Source organism: Sarcophilus harrisii, chromosome 2 (assembly GCF_902635505.1).
Source record: "Sarcophilus harrisii chromosome 2, mSarHar1.11, whole genome shotgun sequence".
NCBI lineage: Eukaryota > Metazoa > Chordata > Mammalia > Dasyuromorphia > Dasyuridae > Sarcophilus > Sarcophilus harrisii.
This window is the reverse complement of record NC_045427.1, coordinates 473,902,469-473,922,138: the sequence shown is the minus strand read 5'-3', so window position 1 is coordinate 473,922,138 and position 19,670 is coordinate 473,902,469. Positions and strand designations below refer to the sequence as shown.

At 34.0% G+C, this 19,670-nt stretch overlaps 1 protein-coding gene across 1 annotated transcript; it reads right to left on the bottom strand.

Annotated features, from left to right (window-relative positions):
- Nucleotides 1–415: 415 nt before the first annotated feature.
- OGFOD1 (2-oxoglutarate and iron dependent oxygenase domain containing 1) lies at nucleotides 416–19,661 on the bottom strand. Its single transcript, XM_003757266.4, has 13 exons — nucleotides 19,296–19,661; nucleotides 17,293–17,438; nucleotides 11,032–11,078; nucleotides 10,229–10,329; nucleotides 9,049–9,165; nucleotides 8,191–8,282; nucleotides 7,826–7,954; nucleotides 7,502–7,615; nucleotides 6,380–6,459; nucleotides 5,760–6,109; nucleotides 3,201–3,323; nucleotides 2,562–2,620; nucleotides 416–1,798 (listed from the first exon to the last, which is right to left on the bottom strand). The coding sequence occupies exons 1-13, from the start codon at nucleotides 19,450–19,452 to the stop codon at nucleotides 1,637–1,639; spliced, it is 1,677 nt and encodes a 558-aa protein (XP_003757314.1). The 5' UTR covers nucleotides 19,453–19,661; the 3' UTR covers nucleotides 416–1,636.
- Between the last annotated feature and the right edge of the window lie 9 nt (nucleotides 19,662–19,670).

The window sequence follows — 19,670 nt, the reverse complement described above, 5'->3', positions numbered from 1 at the left end:
AAAGGAAGAATATTTTGGAAGTCAAAATCTTGTGAAAACAAATGCTAAAAATTGTCTTGACATATAATCTCGAAAAAAAAAATACTATTACATAAAAACACTGCACCATGAACAAAAAAGTCTGAAAACCAACAGACCAGAATCTCTAAGGGTTTCTTCCAGTCCCAAATGCTATGATAATCCTTATTAGAGCTATTAGAACATGGAGATAGAAAGTAGAAAGTTAGATTTGTTAGACTTTAAAGATAAACAATATGAAAGATATTTGTCCCAAAGACAAAAGAAAAAATTTAGAAATTTAGAAAATGGGCCTATTCCTCTAATTAGGTTTCCACAGAAGAGATTAGAAAAACAAGATGTACCATCTATAAATAATCTACTTTCTCTTGTGATATAACTATTTTTTAAAATTGAGTCCAAAATTTTAATATTTTATTTCTTATACAAGGAATCAAGTGTAACAATGGTAGTCAAATACAATCTGTTCAGTGTAGTGAAGCTCATTCATAATAATCAAATTATGTAAAAACCATTAACCACAAAAAGCTGTAGGTGAATTCTAAAAATGAGTGTAGCAGGTATATCCACAGTCTCCTTAAAATAAAGCTTCCTTTAAAAATAAATAAATAAATAAATGAAATAAAGCTTTCTGAGGCTGATGGAAGATATGGTATTAATTTTTTGTAGAGTTGGGGGGGGAGGGGGGGAGAGAGAGAATTTGCTCTTTTAAACTCCAGAGTAGGAAGAACAAGATGGGAATTATAGACTGAAGTATTTTCTCAGGATCTCTTTATAGTAACAATGATGATAGTAATCATGATGATAACGATGATTTCTTTAAAGTAGGATGAGAACCTCCTTTAATCTAATATCAAATGCTCACACGTGCAGCAGGAAGAACTACTGGATTTATTAAATCATGCCAGAAACTCAACTCAAAGCTGAAAAGCACACCATTCCTTTGTATTCCTTTTATTTATACACTTGTATATGAAATCCTTGAGGACTGGAACTAATCTCTGAACCTAGTATAGTACAGTACAGTATATATTAGGAATTAAATAAATATTTGCTCAAGTGCTTGTTGATAGAATAATAACAAAAAAAGGATTATCAGAATCTGGAGTGATATATATACTGATTTAGTTTGGAAAGGACAACAGAATTTTGTACCAGTTTCATCCAATTTCGTTAAGTTCTACTGAGGCAAAGAATCACTAAAGTACGAACTGATGATAAAAACTGAAAAAGTCTTCTATTACTCCTTTTAAGAGTATCAAGAGATCTGAAGTCAGGAGGATCTGAGTTCAAATCTGGCCTCAGAGATGAAACACTGCCTAGACGTGTGACCCTGGGCAAGTCACTAAACCTCAATTGCCAGAGCAAAAAAAATAAAAATAAAAATAAAAAAATCAAGAGATAAGTCTTTTAAGACTAGAATCCCAAGTTGAATATTCAGGTTACTCAAAATGGATTTTTAATATACTTCTCTATTAATGGAATATTCTGCACACAACTCTAAAAACCCTGATTAACAGGAGACCCTGTTATATATGTTATGATCCATGCTCTTATCCCATTAGTCTTTCTGGTTCAACAAAGCATCCTTCTTTCATTTACCTTTGGAACACTCCATTCATTCATAGTAGACAAAGGAAAAGTCCCAGAAACCTGTTTTGTTCTGGTCAGTTTTCTTTTGCTCTAAGCTCTGATGGTTAACATACTTGACAAATTTTAGAGTTTCTCGATCTCTATAAACCAATGCCAACGAATTCTCTTCTGGAGTCACTGTTAAGAGCTAAAAAAGGTAACCAAAGCAATAGTTAGAACTCACTCCCTTCTACCACATTTCATCAAAAATCAGGACTTGGCACAAAATAGCTTCCAAAATTGATCATTTAAAAGATTTTTAAATTCTTTAGAAGTTTTTTCTCTGGGCTCCAGTGGGGAGGGGGAAAGGTTGATCTTAGTCTGCGTATGAAATATACGTATAGTCATCACTTTATAGAACATATCAAAAAAACCAAAACAAAACAAAACCATTATGAATTTACTCTTCAGTATATGGTTCAGGTCCTTTATAAACCACTTAAAATGAGGTAGGACATGGATGTTATGTTACCTTCCACTGGATTTATCAGCATGTTAAACACTAAGTAGAGTCAACTCAAATATTATAGCATTTCTCCTTTATAGCGAGTATTCCTTTAAGAGACCTGAAACTATAGCGGGAAAAACAAACAGAGATATATTTCCCAGACACTTATGAACAGGGAGTTCATAAGAACAAAGCCTCTGAAATAAAGCGAGAGGCAGAATAGAAAGGATATTGGTTTTGGAGTCAAAAGACCCGTATATAAATCAAAGCTCTCTCTTAATCAAGCAATCTAACTTTCCCAAGCACACAATTTCAGAATCTATAAAAGGTGGATAATACTTGAATTAAATTACAAAGTTGTAGGGAAATAAATTTGTACACCTTAAAGTGCTACAGAAAAAGCAATTATTATTTCTTAAAATATCCTCAATAGTTAAAAGGAATAAAGTACCAAAGCACCTACCTCTTCATCTTCACCACTGGCAATATAGGAAGTAAAGCCACCGTATTCTGTTTTCCATCCTTTGAAGAAAAATAAAACCCCAAAGTACTCAAAAAATTAAGGCTTTTGTACAATTGGATATTACATTATATATTTAATCTCTCCTAAACTGTTTCCAGTAGATATATTTTATGTGTATGATGAAGGAAAAGGGGAGGAAGATAGTCACCAAATTCATTACTCTGGCTGAAACAACTATGACTACCATCTTCTCCATTTCCCTGAATTCCTGCTGCTACTGACATCTTGGTCCATTTCCAATCCAAACAGATCTAATAGCTAAAGGAATATAATAGTTTCTCATTAGGAAAAACATGAAAAGGCTATGTCTTCGGGACAAGGGGATTTGTGGGAGAAAATGAAGGTGATGTCTATCTCATATTCCAAGTTATACAATCAAATCTTCTATTAGACAGGAAGATTGCCTTCTAATGTCTATTTTAACTTTCAGATTCCAAGATTCAAGCAGCAAAGCAAGGTGGAAACTAATGTATAAAAGTCCCTGATTTAAGAGATTTCCCTACCATATAGTTAGAACTGTATCCCTCTGGTAAGACTGAGAATCACCAAAAAAAGGCACCATTTTTTTCTCCTCCTTACCTTTACAACCACAGTAGAAAAGCAGATCCAAAGCAAATTCACTATTTTTGGTGTCATGCACTAGAGTATAATGACCATTCTTCCAATACCTCAGCTCTCCAGTGCATGTGGGAACACATGATTCTAAGAATGAATAATAAGAGAAAAATGACTGGAAAATCAATTGGAACAAGAGAAATTATCTTGCTATAACCTGTCAGATAAGAGGAAGGCAATAGCCTTAACAAATCAGTTGGGGAAAATACTCATCAAAAATTTGCAAATTACTTACTATTAGCATTACTTTGTCTGAAAAGATTCTAGGTTGCACTTTAAACATCCCTGTCCATATTTATCAATGATACCTAAAACTCCCGAGCAAAATCTGTTTTTCATATGACCAGACCAAGAAATGTTAGCATCTTATAGATCACACAAATTTCTTTCAACACAACAATATACCATTTCTAAAGTATAAAACAACCTTAGAGATCTGTTTCTTTTAGGCCCTAGACATAATAGTCAATGCTTCTTAGCTTTATCCCCAATATGGATATTTCAGAGATTCAGCTTTGTCCTCCTCCTTCTACATTCTCCTCTTAACCAAACATTAATTCTCAAAACTTCAACTCCTCTATTCAAAAGAATCTCAAATTTCTACCTCAAGTAATGAGACCTCTTTTTTAGGGCTCCATAGTTGCATTTCCAAATGCTCCAAGATATTTCAACTTGTTATATTCCCTTGGCATCTCAATTTCAACATGTTCCAAACTAAGTGCATCTTTTCTCCTATAATTGCTGTTCCTCTTGATTTTTACCATTTCTGTCTTTGGCAGCACTATTTATTCAATCTCCTATGCTTGCAACTTTGGGGCTCTTACTTCTTTAAAAAAAAATCTTTCCTTCCTTCCTTTCTTATTCCTTCTTTTTTTCAAATTTCCTACCTTCCTTCTTTGTTTCTGCCAATTGCCCAGGGTCACACAGCTAGGAAGTGTTAAGTGGCTGAGGCCAGATTTGAACTCGGCTTCTCCTGACTTCAGAGCTAGTGCTCTACCCATTGTGCCTTTTAAATTACCCTCTTTATTCTTTTCTTAACCCTTTTTCAACTAGTTACTGTGTTTTGTTTATTCTGCATCAAAATCATTTTTAACGTTTTCTCTTATTTTTAATATTACCACAGTCCCAGTCCTCACTATTACAAAATTCAATGATGACAATGATCTCTTAAAAGATCTTTCTTCCTCCATTTCCTCCCACCTCTAACCCATCACTTATATAGTTGCCAGAATCTTATTTACGTAAATGTAGTCCTTACTCCTCTGCTCCAACATCTTTACAGGCTTCTTATGGTGTTCTAAAGTTCAAGCTCTAGTACTCAAATTTTAAGACTCTTCAAAATCTGATGCAATCTTACAATATATTCCTATCTACTGCTACCTTCCAAGCACTCTGGCTCATACAATTGGCCTCAGGTCCCCAATCAAGTATATCCTCTTTCTATTTCCTGGCTGCTCTCCTTTAAAGTCCAAATCAAATTGTACCTTCTCCATGAAGCATTTCCTGAAGTCCTAATCAACAGCATCCTTACTCTTTTTTTGTATTGAATCCATCTGTCATACAATACTGCATTGCATAGTTATCTGTATGTGTGATTTATACTTTACCCCAAATATACTAAATACTTCAAAAGTGTACAAACTATCATTTTATTTTTACATTTGTACATCTAGTATAGTGTTTTTTCCACTACAGGCACTGAAAAGTTTGCTATTGTTGTTTGAGTTATTTTAATGGAGTAGAGGATGTCAAGGTCCCTTCTAACTAAAATCCTATGAGTTCTATATTTCAAATTAAGACTTATCTCAGGTTTGAGATGACCGAGGGTAAAATCACCTAGGACTTGTTTTTTTTTAACCAAGTCTAGTGTATGGAATATCTTCCCACAGACTTCCCCTGAAGGTAAGCTACATTGATGGCAGGTCCAAATCCCATAATTGTACTTGTCTGAAGTGGTATTGTTCTTTCATCTGTAGAGCCACTTTGCTCACCAAATTTCACAGAAAACTTCTTAGGAAAGAAAATAAATACATGAAGCACAAGGAAAAGAAGGGATGAATGAAACAGGGGGCAGGATTTCATAGCCTGGATTAGTAGCTGTTGAACGTCTAAGTGGACTTTGCAGGAAGAGCTCAGCTAATGTCAAAAGAAGGATGTATCTTAGAATTGAAATCATCAAATATTATGATAAGAAGGAAAGCCATAGGCCTTTCTCTATTTTATTTTTGCTCTGTTCTAACCAGATTACTTTTCCCTTTGGCTTCTCAATCTTGTTGGTAGGTTATTTCCCACCATAATTCCTCCCCCATAACTTCCTTCTATTCAGAAAATAATTTATTTTTGTCTTCATATAAGAAAAACTTTTGTGCTGAAGCCATCCTGAATTTTCTACCCCTACATTTCTACAACTGTACATGAGGTTCATTTCATTGAGACAGATGGTGTATCCTTTTCTTACGTTCTATGTACTTCTTAGAATCTTGTTAATGTTAAATAAAGACAGATAATACAAGAGCAGCTTACTATTCTTTGCCTTTTTCTTTTCTGGTTGAAGGGATGCTTCCATCTTGATCTGTTGGCTTGTGTGGCCACTAGCCTCTTGATAGTTCTCTGGTTTGGAAGGAACATGGCTAATCTCTTTGCTTTTTTCTTCACTGTCTTTTGTGTGCTTCTTCTCCTCCTCGTCCTCCTCCTCCTCCTCTTCATCATCATCATCATCATCATCATCATCTTCTGCATCTGAAAAGACTAGGAAATGAAGCTTCAGACCTGTGAAGTTGGACAACAGCAAGAAGAGGGCCTCTGATCGAAATAACTCCATGCAGCCTCTCAAGACATCTGGAAGCTTCTCTTCTTCAGCTTTTTCATAAAACCTGAAAGGCAAGAGCCTTAAGATATTCATCACAGTCCCAGGCTTAAAAAGATGTAGGCTACAAAGACTTGTCACAAATCAAGCATCCTCCCCCCAGACTTTAACAGTTCTAAGAAACTATAAAGTGAGACAATTTTGTTTTTGCAGGCATTAGCTATCCATATTAACATGATACCAATTGTGTCCACATTAGCAGTTAACTAGCAGCAGTTAAGATCATACAAGAGGAGAAATTAAATCAAAAGCAAGCTCTCTGGACAAAAAAGGCTACCTTTTGTTGGGGGGACCTCTTTGGCGCCATTCTATATCTTCTTTCTCCAAAGCTTCACATATCTTTTCATATTTTTCAGACTGAAAAACGAGTAATCAGAACAGCAGAATTCTTCATTAGATATAATCTCACATTCTTTTTGCTAATGTGTAACCATTAGGCTATACAAAAAGTTTATTTATTGAAAAATTATGGGTTTCGTTTTTGTGACTTTAAATCCTGTTTAAATGTTCTTTACTCAGTGTGTTTTGCCCTCGAGTCAATGAGATTTAGGAGGACTTATAAACACAATAATTTTAACTAAATTTCAAGGATCTGAACACTGATTCAATCATACCACTTTTTATGAGATTCTGAGTAAGTCACTTAACTGCTTCAATTCCTTAATCTGCAACCTCCTTCAAAAAACCCAACAAACCCCATAGTATACCCTACAAAATTCATTAAAATATCTTAAGAATAAAAATAGCTAAGTTTAATTGCAACTATTACCATTATAATGAAAATCTTTATAGAATAAAAGTTCTCTATGCCATGCTTAATAACAAAATTCCAATAGGACATAAATAATTCATACAATATTTTAGGATTATATGGTATAGTGGAAAAAATATTCACTAGACTGAGTCAGGAAGGCAGTATTTTTAGTTCCAGTTCTCTCTCTAGTTTTGTTAATCTTAAGTAAATCACTATCCTTTCTAAGGTCCTTTTTAAGTCTAGACTTGACTTTATTGTGATGTAATTTTACCCCCTCTACCAATTACTTACTAAGCTCCTAAGGATCCATAAAACATAAAAACACTAAAAAGTATGAAATCCAAAAAGGCAGAAGGAAGTTTTATGTACAAGGATAACAGCAATATTAAATACTGTTTATTTAAAGAAAGTGAACTGAACATTGCAAATGACCAAAGAACCTTAATTTCACAGGATATTAAAGCTATTTTTTTCTTACATTTTTGTATTATTTGATGGAACAATGGAAATGCAGAAGTAGATCACAAAAGATAATCCCTTTGAATATCTAGTTAGTCCTCTAGCCATTTTATACTTATAGAACTCAAAAAGAGTTAAATACAACATGCAAAGTAATAATATACTGAATATATCTTTTTGAATCACCTTCAAAAATTTCTTCAGTAGAATTTCAGATCGCTCCTCAAATTCCTCTTGTATTTGAGCTTGGGAATCAATGTCCATGTAGACTGGATTAATCCATTCATACAAAATTTCACTCTGCAAAGAAAGAGAAAAGAAAAAGGATGTGCCTACCATGTCAAAGAGTTTGGGGCACTGTAAAGTAAGGTGAATCACCTATTTACAAATCTTCTAATTTATAAGTGAATGCTGCAGTACTTTACATGAAGAAAAAAGTCAACAATAGACTAGAGGAAATTCAACAATTCATTAGACATAGCCACTTGGATACAGATAGCTTATTCTTACATCTCGTGGAATGTGAAGGCTTCGAGGCAAAAGGGGCTCAAAATAACTTGAGGGTCTTGTTTGAGGAGGGCCATGAAACCAGCCACTTATAGACAGTCGACATTTTCCTTCAGATAGAACTTCGGACACCTGAAAGAATAAAGTCAGGCACAAATAAGTACTAGAGCTATAACTACAGAGATTACTCAAAGCATATGCATTCCACTTTTTTAAATGTGCAGATGTTTATGTCCCAGAGCACATTCTGATGTGAAAACAACCATTCTGAATTTTAATTGGTACAAAATAGGTATCCACTAAATTGTACCTGATTTTAAAAGAATGTTCATTGATAGCATGGTCCATTTGTGGTTTGCCATCTTTACCTGGTGGAAGGATACTGGAGACACTTCAAAGAAAACCAAGGTGTTCCAAGAAGGGATGAGAGACTTAACAATCTGCTTCGGCTGGAAATGTTCTACACCAGAAGAAAGCACATTCACAAGCGTAATTCACAAAAAGCATTAAGCATTACTATTAATATTTTCTTGTTTAACTATATGGAGAAGAAGAAATGACTATATCTTTCAAATCCTATCTTATGTCTTCAGGTTCATAAAACACTGAAGAAATCATGTCCTCTCTCTGGGTCAGTTTTCTATATTCTTCAATGAAAAGAATTGGAATAAATAATCAAAGATCCTTTCCTGTTCTAAATTCTAGGATTTGAAGATGCTAAATAGTAACTGTCTTTCCAAAAATAAGGAAAGCTGGTTTTAATGTTATCTTCTTGGCTGTTGATCACATAGAAAACATCCAACCACATAGAGTGATCATGTGTATGAAAGGGATTTTTTTATTTGTACCTTTGCACTGAATAATCAACATGACTGAGATGAAGCTGACTCTACCATAACTTACTTCATTATCTATATAACATGTCCTAGACCAATGATCATTCTTCACATAGAACTCAGTGGTTTGAGGGAATAAAAAAAAATCATAATTCTAGTGCATACAACAGCTTTGGAGGAATCCATTCTAATGAAATAGCTTCTCCCATCTCACAAAGCATAGATTTATTTCTCTTCTAATTCAGAGACGCAATGAATCAATAGGACTTGATTAATGGTCATATACAAAAATGTGAAAGCTGAGGACATTTTCTGGTTTCTTTTTGAAAAACACAATGATAGCACCGAGAGATGAAATGTGGGATTCTTTTTTTTTTTTTTAAATCTTACCATCTGTATTATACAGGTCCAAGGTACCACCAAGGCTCTTGTCCCAAGGAGGAACGAGATAAAGAATGAAAGCAATTCTTCTTCCTTCTAGTTCATCATCATGGCATAGCAGGATATCTGCAATGGCATACAACTGACCACATAGAGCTATTTCATGTATACATTTACAGCAGCAAATCTATACCAAATTTTAATGCTTAGTTAGGTGACAGAGACTTAATCTTTAGTCTAGGTAGGTGGCCCAATGAAGAGGGTGATAGACTGAAGACAGGAAGATATGATTCAAATATGGCCTTGGACATTTAACAGATACATAATCCTAGGTGAGTTACTTAATCTGTCTGCCTCAGTTCCACCTATAAAATGAGAATAATATACCTCCCCCCAAGGTTGTTGAGAAGATAAAAGGAGATATTTGTTAAAGTGCTTTGTAAACCTTGAAGCATTAAATAAATGCACAATATAAAGCACTATGTAAACTATTACTATGATTATTATTTTTGAAATTGTGAATTTTAGAAAGTTAAAATAACAGCACGGCATAATGAAGAGTACTAGATTTAGTCAGAAAAACTTGGGTTTAAATCCTGACTCTAAATCTGCTAGCTAGCTGCATGATTATGAGGAAGTCTCTTTACCTCAAATAACCTCAGTTTCTTCATTTGTAAAATGTGGATAATAGGATGTAGTTGTGTAACATACATAATTATAAATATCTTTGCCACTATTGTACTCAATGTAAGATATGAATGCTCTCCATCTTCCCAGTCCTTGATACAGTACCCTACCTTTTGAACCCTGTCAATATCTAGAACTTTATAAGCAAGAAGTGGTAGGAAAAAGACAGTGATAAGACATTGGGCAGTGGAGTGACTGTCAATGCCTTATCCAACTGTGATTCCTATGGGTCCTATCCCTGCAGAGCTTTATAAAGTTTACTTTCAAACTTCAGGTTCTTTTTCTTTTCTTCCATCCCATCCTAAGGATGACCAGTAATAAAACAAGCATAGGAAGAGACAAAATCATTCCCTAACACTGTTATACATAGGCAACAGGGAACAAATGAAGCCTATCAGTGACTGGAATAAGAATTTCTCTGTGGGAGAAAAAATGATGCTTCCCCCTCCAAGTATGTTTATGAGTAATAGCTATTAAAAATTTAAACTTTCATTTTTCTCACCTGTATATTCATACTTAGCACAGGAGATATCAATGGTTGATTCCAAATCAATCTTAGCAATGTCAGAAAGCCATCTCCGGAAATCTTTAAACAGAACTTTCCTAAAAAGTGAAGGTGTTAATCATCACATTATATACAGTCTTTGTACTCCTAATCTAGACTACAACTGTTATTATTTGGAATCAGGGAAACAGGCCAGAGAAATGACCAAGTTCCTACAATTTAGTGGAGGATCCTCAGCTATACAGTAGACTAAAAAAACTCAACTACCCTTGAACAACCTAAACTAACAGAACCAAAGACTTAATTGTGGATCCCCTAAATAGCTGACCCTATCATTTATTTGCAAGACTAGTTTCACGGACTTATTTCATGGAAAGGCTCCCTTTACTAAATCTGTGTCTATTAGAAACTTTCACTCTAGCATAGCCTTAGTTCTTGAGATATTTTTCAATTCTTAACTGTTTCCACTAAAAAAGCCAAATAATCTAAGTAGAAAAATGCCAAATCAATAGTTGTTCAATTCCTTTGTGTTAAATAAAGAGCTCCAGTTTTCTGAATCTGGAAAATCCTTAAGGTATCTAAGGTATCTTCTTACTTATTTGGTAATTCTCTTCTCTAACTATAGAATGCTTCCTAGAAGGTTGCTGTAAATCATGAGACAATGCTCTAAATAATGCTAATATTTCTAAAAGAACACCAAAAAATCATGCAGTATTTTAAATGCGCTGCAGTTAATCCCTAGACTTCAGGGCTTATAAAAAGAGGCTCTAGGATACTTATATTAGGGACATTTAATTTACCTTAAAGCTGAAATGTGAAGTTCGTCTCTATTCTTCAGATCATCTGACTTTTGATCATGGAAAAAAAAAAAAATCCCATAGACATTAGATATACAGTCAAATCATACTACTCTCAGAAGAACTTTGGTAAAATAATTTAAAAAAGAGAAAATACTGAATTGTCTGAGCTCAAGTACTTTTTTCCTCTGAATTTTGCACATAAAATCAATACTACTTAGCTTATTACCTAAGTATTGTTTTTATCTGCTTGTCTTAAGTTAATCTCAACATTTTAAGTTCTGTAAAAGGAGGAATTGCTCATCTTTTTCTTGTATCCTCAATAGTACTGGAAGACACCTAGGAAGACAGCTGTAGTTAGTATAAGAACATGATTCTCAGAATCAGGCCGATCCAAGTTTAAATTCCACTCTTGGTACTTATTAGTCTTTGGTCACAGGCAAGTAGTCATAGGTAATGTTAATTTGTGGTTTTCTAAGTCAATTTGTGGCCAGCAGGGAGTCCTTTCTATTTCAGTTTGATACCATTGCTATAGAAAGACTGAAGAAAACTAGTATTGCTCTTTTAACATACAACCCTATTTTGAGGTAATCCAATTGTGTGTGTATGTGTATAGAGACACACATAGAAAAATGTATTTGTACACAAATGGCATTCTTTTTTATTGGTTTAACATATCCCAAAAATTATAGTCAGTGTCACCTTTGATTTTAAATTCTCTAAATGTAGAGATAATTATAGCTCCCTTCATATCCTGTTTCTCTTACATATTATCCAATTGGAATTATCAGCTTAAAACCTATTAATTCAAGTCTTAAGAAATAAAAGCTTGCCCAAAGATTTAAGAGACAAATCAATATTTTTGCTTTTGAAAAAACTAAAAAGAAAAAAAGGCAGAATGTTACTATAAGCTTTATGACAGTCTCAATTTACAGCTCAACTAGGGATGACTTAGGGATTACAGATAAATGTCAAAGAAAGCTTTAGAAAGGCTCAAATAGAATCAGGTATATTTAAAAAATGAGCAGAAGCCCTGGGATCCAAAGGGCAAGCCCAAAGAATAAAATCCAAAGGAATCTCCAAAGGAGTCACTACCACCAGAATTAAATGGTATCATAATTTTTCATTCTTTAAAAAAAAGTGTTTTTTAACATCTACTGGTCATCCTGTCATCTGGGGGAGGGGGTGGGGGGGTAAGAGGTAAAAAATTGGAACAAGAGGTTTGGCAATTGTTAATGCTGTAAAGTTACCCATACATATATCCTGTAAATAAAAGGCTATTAAATTTTAAAAAAAAAAGTGTTTTATTGACATTTTTATTTTTCACCCTAGTTTCTTCCCCAAAGAGAATTTTGGTAGCTGGTGACACAATGGACAAAGTGAAAGATCTGAACTCAAATCTGAATTCAGATACTTACTAGCTGTGTGACCCTCAACAAGTCACTTAACCTCTACCTCAGTTTTTTCATCTCTCTTTCTGAGCTATAGTGAGAAACAAATGAGAAAATAATTGTAAAGTGCTTAGAACAGTAACTAATTAACACATAAGAAGTGCTAAATAAATATTAACCATTAGAGAGTAAACTCCTTGAGATGAGGGACTTTTTTTTTTTAATTATAGCTTTTATTGATAAAACATGCATAGGTAATTTTTCAACATTGAGAGGGGCTATAAATTTTTACCTCTTTTTTGTAAGCTCAGCCCTTAATACAGTACCCATGGTAGGTGATTAATAATAAAAAAATGTTTATTGCTTATAACAAATAAAAGAGTTAAATAAAACTAAGTTAAAATCATCATATTTGATAGCACTTAGAATTATGTGACTGAAAGAAAATGTTTCATTATTGAGTCTTTGAAACCAAGATTAATCAATATAATTACAATGTTTTTTCTTTACTTATTGTACTATGTCTAAATTGTTCTCTCAGCTGTACTTGCACCCATTCCTATATCATACTCATGTTTTATTGCATTAAATATTCCATTACAATTATATTCCACAATTTGTTCGGCTATATCTACGTGAAGAATTGAGTAACTTTTCTCACATAACTCCAAAAAGTTTTCAAAACAGGAGGAACAATTCAGATTCACCAAATGAACAAGAGTGTCTATTTTCCCACAGTTCCTCCATGTATCCAATTTTTAATCACCTTCCTCATGTTGATAGTATTTCCCTTATTATTAGTGATTTTTAAACTTTTTTTTCCCTATATGATCATTCAGTTTGTATTTCTTCTTTTGAAATCTGTTAATATTCTTGGACTACTTATAGTTTAAAACCATACATTTATGTCAATTTCTTCTGTCTTGGATCTGTGACTTTTATCAAAGATATTTAATGCAAAGATTTTTTTTCCTACTTGACAGATTGCCTTCTTAATCCAGTTGCACTGATTTTGTTTGTGTAAACACTTTAAAATTTTTAAATAATCAAAACTGTTTTTTTTATATTTTGTGATCCCTTATTTGGTTATGAATTCTTCCTTAAGGATTATCTGTAAAAAGGACATTCTTCTATCATAGAAAATATGATTGTTTGTAATTTAGGTTCACCCATCTAAAACTTACTGTGGCTGAGATAGGATGTTAATTTAATGCTACTTTTTTTTGTTAAAAATTCTTTTCAATTTCCCCAGAAGTTCTTGTTGAAAAAGGGAATTTCCCCTCATTGGTTTTATAATAATATAATAGTTTTATAATAGACATTAGGGTACAAACAATGACTATCTTCCCAGTACAATATTCTTTACTTCTATAGATTATCTTGAAATTATATTTACATGAATACTATCTTACTATGTTAACTTTTGGATATTTTATGCATTTTATAGTTATTCTGAATTGAATTTCTCTGTTTGTACTGTTTACCAGCCAAAGATTTTAACTACTTTATTAGTTTGTCAGTTCTTTGGGTTTCTAAATAAATCATTTTATCACCAATAAATAGTTGTAATTTTACTTCATCTTTGTCAAAGTTTAAATCTTTAATTTTTCTTATGTTATAGCCAGCATTTCTAGTAATAAGGGATGAATATCCTGCAGACACTTCTTGGATTTACTTAAAGACTTTTAGTCATATTTTAAAAGGGCTCTTTCCGTGCTTAAACTTTTAAAGTATTTAACATAAATATGAATGCTATATTCTGTAAAAGTTTTTTGCATTTATTGATATAAATCACGGTTTGGGGGGACAATTTATGATTAATTATTCTAATTGTTTCCCTAATGTTAAACCATTGTTGTATAATCTGACAAAAATCCAGTTTGGTAATACTGAATAATTTGGGAGGCAGGTTATAGTTCAACTAAGATGTAATTAAAATTTTTTCATCTACAGTCATTAGTGATATTGGTCTAAAACTCTTAATCCACTTTTATAGAGAACCATATTAATTTCATCAAAAAAAACTATGGCAAAATATTTTTAATTATTTCAAATTTTTTTAAAGCATATGATTAATTGCTCTTTAAATGTTTCATAGCACTAATTTGTAAATCCATTTGACCAGATTTACTTTTTGTAGTCCAACTATGGCTTGCTCATTTTCTCTGAGCCTTGGTTATTTTAACATCTTTTCCTTGTTAATTAGCTTAACTAAATATAGTGTATAAGCCTACCATGATCTTCTACTGGGTTACAGGAAATCACCATCTTTCCCAGACCATCTCAGAGCTGTCTTCAGCATCCTCTCTTCCAGCCCTGTAACAACTTTATCCAATAATAAATATCTGTGAACAATGATGGACCTTGATGGACCCCTTCCTCAATGAGCTCAGGGACCAGCTTAGGCTTTCTCTTCTCTGTAACTCCTGCCCTCACACTAGGAGACTTCAATATAATATAATAATTGTATATATAATTATACTCCCTCAAATACCCATACTTTCCAATTCTCTGACTTACTTCTCATGACATATTGCTCTGACCTACTAGAGCTGCTGCTCTTTAACTGACCATAATCTGTTGTCACTCTCTTTTCCCCTGCCTTGCAACTCTCCAAACTCCATTCTTCACCCTCACTGTGACTTCTGGTCTCTCCACCTTTCAGTTCTTTTCAGATCACCACTTCTGAACTGGCTACATTCTCTTTTTTGTAAGATTTATAAGACATGGACAAGAGTGGCAGAAGAATTAGGAGGCATCTATGAGTTGTGATCTGCACCCCCCAGAGAACAGCTATGTTAACCAGAGATCCACTGTAACATCAAAGTTGCTAATGATTTATTTTTCATTTTTTGTTTAAAAAACAAAAACAAAAACAACCCTAAACAAAAGCTAGCTTAAAAAATAAATCATATCTATTTTTTATTTCCTTGTTTTTTCCCCCTATTTCCCTTCTAATGTCCTAGGTTCTTTTTTTAATAGAATTCTTAATTTGCTGATTTTCTCTAATTGCATGCTTAGTTCATTAAAAATATCTGTTTTTAATTCATCAGTGTTTTCAAAGATTTTTTCTCTTAGCCCTCACACATTTTGCCATTTTGTCTTATTATTATCAAAATTCTTTTAACACTTATATGTTGTGACTTATTCTTTAACATGTTTGTGATTCAAAATATCACTTGCTCTCCATTTAGGTCTCTATATATTTTGCTTATCTTTTCTTTATTAATAGTAATTTTCATGGTATTACAATCTATAAAGTAAATACTATTTTAATATTTAATGTCCTAAAACATAATTAATATTTGTAAAGCTGTAATTGACATTCTGAAATAAGTGCTTAAATATTCCAATGAGAAGGTGCCATAGGTGTTTCAAATCTAATTGATCCAATGGTTTGTTTCAGCTCTACATTTTCTTTGATGCTTATCTTTCTAATAAATTTGTAGAGCTTTAAAAAAAGAATTAGTTCCCTACAAATATTAGGTAATTACCAGTATCTTCACAATTCTGTTATCCTTTAAGAACTTATGAATAATGCTGTTTGGTGCATATATACTTGTTTTACCATCTATGATGCCTTTAAATATAACAGAACTGACTCTCTAAATTTTATTACTGCTTTATTTCTAAAAAATTATGGTTTCAACTCCTGCTTTTTTTAGAACCAAATAAAGGAAAACAAATTTTGAGCCAATCTTTCCTTTTCACTTGGTATGTCTTTGTTTTGAAATTTCTTTTCTGAATAAAATAAATTGCTGAGTTTTTCTTATCCATTTTGCCATTCTCTTTCCATGGGAATTAATTCATTCATTTTTAAGGTTATAATTGTCAAGTTTGTGTTTTCCTCTGTATGAAATTTTTTCCCTTTTTTATAGTCAGTATTTAGCCCCTTTGATTTGTTTTGATTAATTTGATTCTAGTCATTTTCCACCAATTCTCCATCCTGTCCTGTTTCCTCATATTCTGTCTCATGCCAATTACTTTTATTGGCATATGTACATATGTGTGTGTGTATTTTTGTCTTTCCAATTCTCAGCCTACAAAATCTGCTTTGTTCCTTTCCCTAATCCATTCTTTTAGTTTCAGCAATGTACATTTGCTCATTCCATTTTCATAAAGTGTTTAGTTGAAGAGGAGTTGCCAGTGAAGTTGTCACAATAGTAATATTAGCATTTGTACAGAGCAGTTTAAATTTACAAAGCACTTTACAAAAATTATCTCTTTTTATCTTCACTACAACCCTGGGAGGAAAGTGCTATCATTGCCTCTTTTTTATAAATGAGGAAAATGAAGCAGAAAGGGATTAAATGATTTGTTCAAGAATGCATAACTAATATCTAAGAAAGGATTTGAATTCAGGTCTTTCTTACTCTAGGTCCAGAGCTCTAGTAACTGTGCCATCAAACTATTTACATATATATTTAGCTCACACATTTATATCCATAGGAATGATACACACACATACATCTATTACAGTACATTTATGCTCATGGAACCTTAAAATAATTGAATGAAATGGCTAAAGCAGTACTGTTATTACTAATTTATAGTTGAAGAAATAAATTTAGGAAGGCTATGTCATGCACCTCAAAGTCAGATGGCTATAAAGAACCACAGCTAAGATTCAAACTTACTGCTAATTAGGTCTATTTTACTATGCAGTCTCATGAAGATAAATCAGAAATACACAAATGAGGAAAGAGAAGTATATTTTTTTTGCTAGAATTATGCCCAAAGTACTAAACGATAAAATAATAAAAAGTGACGATGGTAGCCTTCTAACTGGAATTGGTTAAACCTTGTATTAAATGACCTTTTAAAACATATATTTTCTGAATTTAAGTGAAACAAATCACTTGTGAATACATACCTGTTTGAATTTGTACAAATCATTACATTTTTCATGGAAGTCCAAATCCAAAAGTTCCTTTTGAAGTCCTTCCAAGAAAGTTTGGCACTGGATGAAGTTTGGGATCACACAGTGATGGAAAGGATCTGGGTCCATGACTATGGCATCTTTCAGAAAAGAAAACATTATTAATATGTAGCTGGACATAGCAGAATAATATTTAAGGAGAAGTAATGGATAGGAAATAAAGCTTCATGATCTAAAATTCTGAGAAAAAATTGGTGGTCTCCCATTTTCTATTTACTCCTACCCTATCTATGTTTTTGTGTTATAGTTCACCTCTCACATATTACTTAAAGCTTTACCCACTTTATGCACTGTTCTTAACTCTTATAGTACATTTATTTATCCAGCATAAAGCTCTCTTCTGACATTCAGTTTTGCATTCCAACCACCTATTGGACATTATGAATTGGATATTTTGGGGACAAGTTAAAACTATTATTTTTAAAAATAAATTATTTATCTTAAATTTCCACACTCTTTATTATTCCTATCAAGGGCCAACACCATCCTCCTAATTATTCAAGCTCACAAGCTAGTTTTCATCCAAGACTCCTACCTTTCAATCCCCACAACTACTCATTACCAAGACCTATCTTTCAAACATTCCTTTTTCTTTAAGACTTTTATGACCTTCTGTGCAGGCTTTATTCTTAGACTCTTAACAGCTTGTTAGTTGGCCTCCAACTCTTCTTTCCCATTCCAATCTATCCTCTACTCAATTGTCAAAATGATCTTTCTAAAGAGCCAGTCCAAATAGATTACCCCCTCACTCTTGACTAAAGTCCAGTGGTTCCCTATTACATCTAGGAACAAATATGACATGCCCTGTTTGGCTTTTAATGTCTTTTGTAACCTGGCCTACTCCTACTTTCCAGTCTTTTTATATTTTATTCCCTTCTAGTCTAATTCACTGATACTGGCTTTCTATCATGGAATAATATTTCATTTTTTAATCACATACATTTTTCACAGGTTGTACCCACCCCTGGGATAGATTCTCTCCTTTTTTATCTTTGCTTCCTTACGTCCCTCAAGTTTCACCTAAAATTCTACTTTCTACAAGTTCTCTCTAGAGTCTGCCTTCCCTCTTAAAGTATCTCCTCCAATTTATTCTGTATATATGTTGTTTGTGGATAATTGCTTGCATGTTATCTTTCCCATTAGATTGTTTATTCCTCGAGGGCAGCGACTGTTTCTGCTTGTTTTTTTTTCATCTCCAATGCTTACTTAGTAGTACAGGGCCTGGTATGTGTTCAGGTGCGTAATACGCTTATTCACTTAGCAGGACATGTCCAGGTTACTAGAGTTTGTGCTTTTATTCATATAATTAGCATTTATTAAGCACCTATTATATACAAAGTCCTTTAACTTTAAAGTTTTAAGAGATTTTCTTCTCCCCAACTACACAGTCAACTCCCCGGCGACACTTTTAAAATTTCTAATGTCCCATAAGCTTTTACGACATTAAGAACGAGTAAAAAAAATCCTGGCTCTTTTTTTTTAGGTCAGCAGACACATTACTGGGTCCAAGACGGTCATTTCAGGTTGGCAACACTACTAGATGAAGCTTCCCTGGCACAGAACTCAAGGTCACTCTGGCAGGCAAGGATTCCATCCCGGTGAGGCCGTGTGCATTATTACCAATAACCAGGGCAATCAAGGATGGCTTCATGGAATAGGGGGCATTTTCAATTAGGGAAGCACCGAGGACACGCGGGAGGTACAAATAGCCAGGCTCTTTCCCAAGGAAAGCACAGTGCAAAATTTTAGGGCCCGCTCGACTACGGAAAACATTTCACAGGATCGTCTTCCCTTTTAGTCACTTATAGTCCAGGCCCCGCCCCTCCCAGCTTCCCCCTTTCTCCCCCCCCCCCCCCGGGCCCCCCCCTCCCCCCCCCCCCCCCCCCCCAAAACCAGAGCAGCAATTCCCAACTCCAAGTGACACCGCCCGCAGTTACCGTGACTGAATCTTGTCCGCCGGCTCCAGGCCTCAGCCACCTGATTTTTCAGCGACTCCTCATGGAGAGCGGCCGAGAACTCCCCTATCAACTCCCGCTTCCCTTTCTTCTTTCCCTCCGAGACAGGTTCCAGATCCGCACACCGTTTCCCACTCATACCTCCGGGTTGCTTTGCTTCTCCGGGCCAGACAGCTACAAGTCTCGCGCCATGCGGCAAATGCGTCGCACCCACTGATACTACAACTCCTAGAATTCCTCCACCACCCACGAGACGCCCAATGGGAAAAAGAAAGACGGGAAGAGGCGGGGCCTAACTTGTATTTGCCAATAGGTACCTCTGGTTTGTGCAACGTCCTTGTTGTGATTGGCTATGAG

Bases quoted from the DNA above. Each gene is read 5' to 3' on its own strand.
- OGFOD1 (XM_003757266.4), bottom strand. From the start codon at position 19,452: ATGAGTGGGAAACGGTGTGCGGATCTGGAACCTGTCTCGGAGGGAAAG. The intron at 10,330-11,031 runs GTAAATTAAATG...TTCACTTTTTAG, and splicing joins CTTCACATTTCAGCTTTAAG to GAAAGTTCTGTTTAAAGATT. The intron at 7,616-7,825 runs GTAAGAATAAGC...CTTTCTTTGCAG, and splicing joins GCCTTCACATTCCACGAGAT to AGTGAAATTTTGTATGAATG.